The sequence below is a fragment of the Catharus ustulatus genome, chromosome 5 (genome assembly GCF_009819885.2).
Source record: "Catharus ustulatus isolate bCatUst1 chromosome 5, bCatUst1.pri.v2, whole genome shotgun sequence".
Classification (NCBI taxonomy): Eukaryota; Metazoa; Chordata; class Aves; order Passeriformes; family Turdidae; genus Catharus; species Catharus ustulatus.
The window spans coordinates 11,404,043-11,413,031 of NC_046225.1; the positions used below are offsets into that span (position 1 = coordinate 11,404,043).

Here is an 8,989-nt window from a genome sequence, read left to right on the forward strand (position 1 = left end):
GAGCACCGCGCTGCTATTGGCCAGCGAGCTGCGGGCGGAAGTGACGCGAGGGCGGAAGTGGCGGTGCGCGGCGCGGGTGTCATGGCGGCGCGGGCGGTGGCGGCGCGGAGGCCTTGGCAGCGCCTGGTTCCCGGTGCGTCCCTCCCCATTCCCCGCGTCCCCTCTGTCCCAAGCGTTCGCGTGTCCGGGCTGTCACACTGCGCCGCTAAACTTATCGCTCTCTCTCCTGCAGCGGCGCTGTGGGCGCGGCCGCGCCGCCTCCAGCATGAAGGGCAGCCTGAGGGGCAGCATGAGCGCTCGGACCAGGTGAGGCTTCCCCGCCCTGCTGTGCCACTGCTCCCCCGCCGCAAGGCACAAGCGCTGGCTGGAAAAGCTGTGCCCTGGTCGCTGTGCAGCTCGGGCTCCTCAGACCCCGAATCCATTGTGGGAGTGCAGCGCAGAGGGAGATCATCAGGCGCTGGGAGTTAAGGCCCTATAGATATGTGTTCCAATATCTTAACTAGAGCCTGTTAAACCTGCTGTCTCAGTAACAGCGACAGGACAAGGACCAGTGATGTAAACTAAAAACACAACAAGTTTCACCTCAGCACGAGGAAGACTTCTTTACACCGAGGGTGGTAGAGCTGCCCACGGGTGTTGCGGAGTCTCCCTCTCTGGATACGTTCCAATCCCACCTGGATGTATTCCTGTGTCACCTGCTCCAGGTGACCTTGCCTTGGCAGGGGATTGGGCTGGATGACGTCCAGAGGTGCCTTCCAACCCTCACTGTCTGTGACTGTGAAAAGTGAAAAATAGCCTTTCATATCGTGTAAGAATTTGATGCTGGGTGTATTCTGAAGCTTGAGAAGGTGCTCAGTCCTTGGGAGGTATTTCTGAATCTCTCTCTTCAGAAAGTGTGAACATACAGGAGCTTTCTCAGGCCATTTGCTTTGAAATTATTAAAAAGAAAAAATTGTTGTGACTTATCAAACAGAACTACTTTTCTACCAGCTTCTGTAGGTTGTGACTTCAAGTAGAAGGTGTAAGCACTGTCTCACTGAATGATTTAATAGAGTTGCTAGTCACATTGTTACTGAAATATAAAAGGCTGTTGACTTGTGTGAAATCTGTTAGGTTGTAAGGTACCAAGAAGTGAGCTAAGAAGTTATTTAAAACATTTAGTGGTGCACTAAATATCTCTTCGGATTTCAAGACAAATATTGATCAAAGGATTAAAAGTATCAAATGTTCTGTTTTCTTGTGAAGCTTACAGATGTTAATAATTGTCTGATTTCAGCCCATACAAATGGAGAACCCCTATAAAGACCCTCCAAAGAGATGTGTCTTATGTGGAATAAATGTGGACTACAAGAATGTGCAGGTGAGTTTAAAAATTGCTGTCCTTGGATGAGGGTAACTGCTTTACTGTTTCTAAATAGTAGAAAGTGCAAAAATCTGTTCATATGTGTAGGGGTTTAAAACTTAAGAGTAAGAATGTGTGCAGTTAAGGGCAGAATAATGTAGTTATGCTAAGATGCGTGATCTACTAATGATGTGTGACAACTCAGTTGTTTAACAACAGAGTCCTTGGTTACAATTCAGCTGCCACAAAGCATGGAAGTTATTCTATAGAAAATACTGCCTAGCTCCAAGCTGTACTTTTTTCTTCAGGTAGAACTGAGTTTTGAAAAAAAAACAGATAAAAAAATGAAAAATAGAGTGTAACATAGTAACATAAAGCTCCAAAGAAAAAGTTCTTCAACTGACTTTGATTTTTCTTAATTTTAAGTAGCTTCTTTCCCAGTTTGTTTCTCCATATACTGGCTCCATCTATGGCAGGCATATCACAGGTATGTGAAGTATTAAATTAAATCATACATGGGATAATAATTATGTTTTTGTGACTAAATAACTGTGCATCAGCAGACTTCCTGAAACTAACCACTCCCAACTCTATACATTTTGTAACAGTATTCTCCTGACTTAGTAGCCTGCCTCAAATAATTAAAATATCCCTTAATTGTATGCATTTTGTATTTAACAGTGAAAGCACACGTGCATTTTTTTAGAAAGACTTAATCAAAGCTAGAGGGAATTGTCAGTAACATGCCTTTCACCCTCTAATGACTTGCTTAGTGTTGAAAATAATTTCTCTCTTTAGGCTTATGCAACAAGAAGCAGAAGGAAATTACAAAAGCTATTAAAAGAGCTCATGTATTTGGTAAGTATGATTTTGCTTTTGAGTTTTCTGACTCAAGGCTACTTTTCTACTAAGAACACCTCCATCTTTTTTTTTTTTAACAGGATTTATGCCAGTTATGTTTAAGAACCCACAATTTCTCACAGACCCCAAGCTATGTAATATCAAGTATCCAGAGTGATATACTGTACAGAAATAAACAATAAAATTGTATTTCTTGTTTATATACTTTTTTTGCTGGAAATGTGGTTTGTTAGCATAATATGTGGTTGACTGAGGGGTGGATGTCAGTCATTCTTTTATTTTTCTTCATGAAATCTAGACAAGTTATTGTGGAAAGGAAGATTAAAGCAACAATAGAAACTGGCAGCTGTATGGACCCCTTCCTCTGGTCTTGCTAAAGCTCAGGTGGCTATTATTTCTCTTGCTGGGTTGTAAGATGGGGAGAAGTAAACAAGCACTCGTTTCCTGAGGATAAATTTATGTATTTAAACTGTGGCAGTTCATGTAGACAGCTAATTCATGTGATGCTCCCTGCATCAGGAGGGTAGCACTGCTTCTTCACCAGCAGCTTGAAGCTGTATCACTTTGGGGCAGTGTGTGACATGCTTATCCAACTGGCAGCATCCTGTTGAACCCTGAGAGAGAAGACAGATGGAACTCTGGAAGGCAAAGTGAGGGAATGTCATCTTTGATTTATCTTTATGCTGAACAGGATTTGTGCACTGGGGGAAAAACCAACCTGCAAAAATGCCCTGTTACATACATCCCTGCAGTGCAATAGATAGATACATCCCTGGAATACACCAGCAGCAGCTGTTGGTGTGAAGTCATCTGGCAATCAGAAAGTAGGAGAGTGTGGGTATTCATTTGCATCTCTGTTTTTTTCAAACACCTCCTCATCTGTTTCAGTGCTACTCAGTGTTAGCTTCCTTTCCTGGTCGCTGTCTTCTTGGTCAAGTGGTTCTTGGTGAAGCTGCAATGATCTGCATTTCTTGAATGACTTTGAAACTGTTGTGGTCCCCCTGACTTTACGCTTGTTCACATGCCTTGTTTCAGCTTCAGTGAAGTCTCTTTCCTCTACCATGAGAGTCAGTTTGTCCATGACATTGATATGATGGTCTATGTTACAGCAGTTCTTGGATATCAGTTGGCCTTTGAAAGAAACAATGCATGTCTGAAGTCTGGAATTGGGGAAAAATGTTCGCAGTGCCTGACAAAGGAGAACATTCTCCTTTGGCTCTGGTGGGTGGTTTTTGTCCTGTCCTGAGGAAACAAAACAAAGTCAGAGTTCAGAACCTGTTGCACCACTGCTGTTTTGGGTGCTTCAGGTTCAGAAGTGTTTTTTGCTTCTGTCACTTGAGTCAACTTTGGAAGGGCAAGGCTTGCATCACATTTGGTTAACTTACCCGAAGAATTTTGTTGCTTTTTCCTCTTTATTTCTTCTTTCAATTGGCTCACCTCTGCTAAGAGTTTCTCTACAGATCGTTCACTGATTTCTACTGTAATGCATATTTTCTGCAAGAAGAAGAGCATGTTGATCAGATCAACAGTATTCACAGCAGCTGACTAAAATTGTTGCAAAATCTTTAAAGGTACTCATGGTTAAGTGGAACACAAAGTAGTAAAAAGCTTAAGTAATGACTTGAAGGTGGATTGTCAGATAATTTAAACCTTGTATTGAATGAGGTGCAAGATGTTTTATTTGATCCCATCTAGGCACAGGAGATCTAACAAGCTACAGATAGTACTCCTTCAAAATAATGCTTTTGTGAGAATTTATTCGCAGACTAGAAAATTAAACATTGTACTTTCATCAAATGGGAACTTAAAACCTCAGCTTTGAGAATATAGTGTGCAGCACAGTAAATGGAACTTGCTGATCTTTCAGTTTGTCCATGTTTTGGACACAGCTTTGTTTTCTCATGCAGTGCAAGATGTGGTAGCCCTTGGGTGCCTTGGTTTTTTAGACCTGAAGGTGAGGCAGGTATGCCCAGCTTACCTTCAGTTCCTCCTGCAAGGTGGCATACATCTCATTTATCTTATGAACCTCTTGTAGGGACCCATCTTCATGGAAGAATTCTGACCTGTGGACCAAGAGTAGAACTGTATAACTGCAAGTTAGTGATCCCAGTGCTTACTTAGTAGGAGCTTTAGTGAGTAAAGAAGTGTTTTGGGCTTCAATGGCAGGTGCCTGTGTTGAGACAGACAACTCCTTGCAAAATGGGTCAACAACTGAGCACGGTATGGGTATGGCATTTACAAAAGCACTTGAATGCTTTTATAGAATGATGAGTGTAGTTATGGTAGTGGGAAGCTACAGCTGTCAGTAAATACGACGTGTTGTACCTGTGCTGTCTCACAGCTCTCACAAAACCAGAGGATACACAGGATCCAGACACTGTTCTGTAACCTTGCTGCTCTGCCATGCCCAGGTTGGTAACCACCAAAGGGACTTTCTGGAAAAGACTTAAAATGCAGAACTATGAAAACATGATCTATTAATACCCAACGGTCTGTCTTTCAAAGTTACATGTTCTTGACAATTCAGGATCTAAGGAGAGTGTTACAGCATAGTTAATCCTTTCTAAATATATTACATCACATACAGATGAGGCTAAAGGCAAACTCCAAAAGCAACCAGAAGCTGAGCAATGTCCATAATTTCCTCCTTTCTGACTACAACACACACTAATGCAATACTTGCTAAGCCTAGACTGTGAGCAGCATGTCTCTGAAGATGAAGCTAACACAAATTTAAATATTCTGATGAACACTACATATGGTTGGAAGTCCTGTACACAAAACAATTTGATCAGGAGGGGCTTAGATGTGTAAATAAACTGACAGTGTCTGCGAGGTGATGCTGGCACTACTGATAAAAAGGGTAACCCAGAACAGAACTCCATGGTAAGCCTTCAACTGGGCTCTGACAACATTAGGAATAATCTCATTAAATATTTAAGTTTCAAAAGTAAAATACACAGTGTTACTGATTCAGTTGCAACAAAGTAGAGAAACTTTCAAGTTTTAGCACATGCTGTAGACATTACCCTTCCTGAGGCCGATGTAGAGCATGTTCCAATCTGTAAGTAGAACAACTTTCTGTCATCACACTAGAGGTTAAAAGGAGGAATACAAGCCCCTGATTTGATAGGTGTGACTGCAGGTTTTTATGCAGAACTCTTTCCCGGAATGTCATGGTCTGGTCTGTGTTGCGTCTGAATTTGTACCATCCTATTACATTCTGCAGGCAGAAGAAAATCCACAGTTACTGCTAAATCATGATGTCCCTCTGTGTCACACTGAAGCAAGTTTCATTCAGTGCAAAGTCATGTCTGAATTGTTTGCTGTAGGTACATAGTCAAGCAGTTGGTAACTTGCAACCCTTAAAAATTCTAAGCCCAATTCCCATCTTGTTTCTTGCAAAACCATCTGTGGAATTGATCTGTTTCAGAACCTATGTTCAAGCTCAAACTGCAAGCTTTCTTATGTTTTGTTTGTTTATTTATTTTCAGCTTCCACTTTCCCCTTGTAAAATTTTGTTCTATGGAAAAATGGAAATTTTTTTAATGAAGTGGTCCTCAGCCACTTGTGAGCTGGCCTCAGCTGATCTTAAGGTGGAAATTGGTGCAATTCCTTTGTGATCCTTGAAGTGTTCACTTGAGAAATTAATTATTAAAAATAAAGTTGTGACATGTAGGCAAACCCTATTCAAAGATACATTAAACTGTTTTTGGGGTTTTTTTTTAAGGAGGAAAAGGATGTAGCTGCCTTGACCAGCAGCATGAGGGACTATAAAAGGTTTAAAATGAGAAAAGAAAAACCTTGATGCAAGAGGTATCCAAAATAGCCTCCAAAATTTGAGTGAGCTCCTCAGTATGGTTTAGATTTGAAAATAAAATACCTTCTTACAGCCTGACAGTATTTTCTTCAGGGCAAGTTCATTCAGTTCTCCTGCAGAATTATAAAAGCTAGAAGAAAATTAGGACAATTAGAGGAGAAGAAATTGGACTGGAAAAATAACTAGCATGCTGGGAATCGCCTCACTTTTTTTTTTATTTTTAGTTACTACTATTAAGGGTGAGGGGTTAGAATGTATGGAATGCTTTTTTTCAGTGTGTTGACATTGTTCTGTAGCTTATATGGTATCATAGCTCACCAGAAGGTGCAGTATGCCTTATCTCTATTTCTATGTGCATGAACAAACACAAAAAACCCCACAAAAAACAAACAAAACAAAAACCAAAAAACCAAAAACCAAACCAAACAAAAACCCCACAACCAAACAAAAAAAGTTATAAACAACCAAAATAGGAATAGCATATAGCACAAGGCACTTTGGATCTGTAATTCCAAGAGGTTGATATGAGTACCATAGTTACAGCTGGGTGATTTTCTCAGCCAATAAAAGTTTAACTCTTGAAAAGTTCAAGTTAGGATTAATTTTAACTCTTCAATATCTGTTTACTTAAGATTCTTACCTGAACAACTGGTAGCAAGGAATATGCTTCTGTATGTCTGGAAAGAGAAAATAGTATTACTCTGGGTTCATCAGTTCAAGATGTATATTCTTCTATGTGCTATGATCAGCATGAAACTCGTAGAAGGACCAAGAAATAATTCCATATAATTTCTTAAAATTGCATGCATTAACATAAAATTAAATAAGGTGAAGAAAGGAAATATTTCTTTAAAAACTAATTTATTTTGTCAAATGTAAAGGGAACTACTTACATAAACTGTATTTTTTTTGTATATTTTTCTATTTTGTCAACTGAAAAATCAAGCTGGGAATTTTATATTTTTCTTCTTTCTGCTGGGTGCAGGAGTACTATGTATGAAGGATTTCTTGAGTTACTCAGTGCACATCCACTCCAATCACATCAAGAGAGTAACAAAAAATACATCTGGCATCTGCTTAGTGAAATTATTAAAGAGCTTGCAGCCTTCACACACGGAATTTTATAAGCTCCAAATGAGGTAATAGATACTAATACATTACAGTTCACATCACTGATAGACAAAGCTTTTCCAGGGCAATTGTAGTGTAGGAGAGTTTGTGATTTAGCCAAGACAAGGGTCTAAACGCTAAGATATGTTGAATGTAGCAAGATATTTGGCAAGATCTTATCCACTCAAGGAGCTAAGAACTATTATTTCTTTTAAGTTACTGTGTTTTCTGCAGTAAAATTGTAATTTTTTTAGCACTTAAAATGTTACAAAATAACCTTTCCATGTGCTTTCGGCTGGGGTTTTTTTTGTTTTGTTTGTTTGTTTTTTTGGTTGTTTGTTTGTTTTTTTACATCTGCGAATCGTGTCGAATCTTGGAGCTTTGACCTTGCCTGGAGTTTTTACAGCTGTCCCTCAAAACAGAAAGCTGTCATTTACTGCCCAAAACCAAGCAGGCTATGAAAAATACACACACACTAACCGATTGTATAAACAACTTCAACATCATCCATTTGTGAGTCCGTAATGCTGTTCTTGGCTTCACCTTTCACATCTCCGAGGAGAAAACCTTCCTTTAGAGGGGAAGAGGAAAAAAAAAAATCACATTAACAGTAGCACTGAACAGACACTCCTGCTCTCCGCGGTGCTGGTGCAGCCTCGTCCCCTGTCCCCTGTGCAGTTTTGGGTGCCACAACGTAAGACAAACACAAAGCTATTAGAAAGTATCCAGAGGATGGCTGCAAAGATGGAGCGGCTGGAGGAGCAGCCACAGCAGGAGTGGCTGAGGTCGCACAGTCTGTTCAGCCTGGAGGGGACACTTCAGTGCAGTCTGCAGCTGCCTCAGGAGGAGTGGGGCGACAGGCACTGACCCGAGGGAACGGCATGAAGCTGTGTGGGGGAGGATGAGGATGATATCAGGAAAAGGCTTTTCCCCCAGAGGGTGTTAGGGCACGGGAACAGCCTCCCCAGGGAAGTGGGCACAGCACCAAAGCCTGGCAGAGTTCAGGAAGCATTGGACAGCACTCACAGGGACAGGGTGGGATTCTTGGGGTGTCCTCTGGAGCCAAGAGTTGGACTACAAGGTCCTTGTGAGTCCCTTCCAACTCAGCATATTCTACCACGATTCTCTCTAATAAGTGCTCTCTTCAGAAGACGAAAAGGGAGAACAGCAAAGAACCCCCAGCGCTGTGTCGGGTGGCTCGGCGGAGGCTCCCGCGCTCACGGAGCCCGAGCGGCCGCGGCCGTGCCGTGCTGGGGCCGGGCTCGGCCCGGGGCGGACACGGCGCTGCAGCCGCCGCTCGCCCCGCTCGGGCACCGTGGGGAACACCCGCGTTTTTCCGCACAAAGCGGCTCAGGGGCGCGGCGGGGCGGGACGGCCCCGAGCCCCGGCGCTCTCCCGACAGGGCCGGGCAGGGGAGGCCCGGCGGCAGCGCGGCCCGCCCCTCCCTCCTCTCCCCCCGACCCGGCCCGGCCCTGGCGCGGCACCCACCGTGTCCGAGTCGGTGCTGAGGTGCTGGAAGGCGAGGGCGCCGAACACGAAGCCCGAGAGCAGGGCCGAGGTGCTCTCGCCCTCCATGCCAGCAATGGCGGGCCGGGCCGCGGGTGGAGGGAGCCCCCAGCGGCCGCCGGCGGCAGCGCCGCCCCCGGCCCGGCCCTCAGGGGGTCGGATCGCTCCTCAGCCGCAAAGCGAGGAGTTGGAAACGCCTCTCGAAAGAGCGTGTTGGCTGATTTTGATCTTGGTCTGCTCTCAAGTCTGGTCAACAAGAAGGGAGATTTAATCCGTGAAACAGTCACTGAATCAATTAGGTTGGGAAAACCTCTGAGATCAAGCCCAGGCCGTGACTGACCACGATGTGA

At 43.3% G+C, this 8,989-nt stretch overlaps 2 protein-coding genes across 2 annotated transcripts; one reads left to right on the forward strand and one right to left on the reverse strand.

The window, feature by feature from the left end:
- The first annotated feature begins 69 nt into the window (after positions 1–69).
- On the forward strand, positions 70–2,403 carry MRPS18C (mitochondrial ribosomal protein S18C). The gene is made up of 6 exons (XM_033061228.1): positions 70–133; positions 233–306; positions 1,277–1,360; positions 1,772–1,829; positions 2,141–2,200; positions 2,284–2,403. The coding sequence occupies exons 1-6, from the start codon at positions 82–84 to the stop codon at positions 2,358–2,360; spliced, it is 405 nt and encodes a 134-aa protein (XP_032917119.1). The 5' UTR covers positions 70–81; the 3' UTR covers positions 2,361–2,403.
- Positions 2,404–2,854: 451 nt separating this feature from the next.
- ABRAXAS1 (abraxas 1, BRCA1 A complex subunit) lies at positions 2,855–8,762 on the reverse strand. The gene is made up of 9 exons (XM_033061227.1): positions 8,622–8,762; positions 7,614–7,704; positions 6,664–6,700; positions 6,087–6,153; positions 5,233–5,426; positions 4,529–4,648; positions 4,182–4,266; positions 3,589–3,697; positions 2,855–3,445 (listed from the first exon to the last, which is right to left on the reverse strand). Exons 1-9 carry the CDS (start codon positions 8,706–8,708, stop codon positions 3,021–3,023), a joined length of 1,215 nt encoding a protein of 404 aa, XP_032917118.1. The 5' UTR covers positions 8,709–8,762; the 3' UTR covers positions 2,855–3,020.
- Positions 8,763–8,989: the final 227 nt, after the last annotated feature.

Bases quoted from the DNA above. Each gene is read 5' to 3' on its own strand.
- ABRAXAS1 (XM_033061227.1), bottom strand. From the start codon at position 8,708: ATGGAGGGCGAGAGCACCTCGGCCCTGCTCTCGGGCTTCGTGTTCGGC. The intron at 5,427-6,086 runs GTATTTTATTTT...TTCTGCCTGCAG, and splicing joins TACTGTCAGGCTGTAAGAAG to AATGTAATAGGATGGTACAA. The intron at 3,698-4,181 runs GTAAGCTGGGCA...TTCTTCTTGCAG, and splicing joins CCTTGCAGGAGGAACTGAAG to AAAATATGCATTACAGTAGA.
- MRPS18C (XM_033061228.1), top strand. From the start codon at position 82: ATGGCGGCGCGGGCGGTGGCGGCGCGGAGGCCTTGGCAGCGCCTGGTT. The intron at 134-232 runs GTGCGTCCCTCC...TCTCTCCTGCAG, and splicing joins TTGGCAGCGCCTGGTTCCCG to CGGCGCTGTGGGCGCGGCCG. The intron at 1,830-2,140 runs GTATGTGAAGTA...TTCTCTCTTTAG, and splicing joins CTATGGCAGGCATATCACAG to GCTTATGCAACAAGAAGCAG.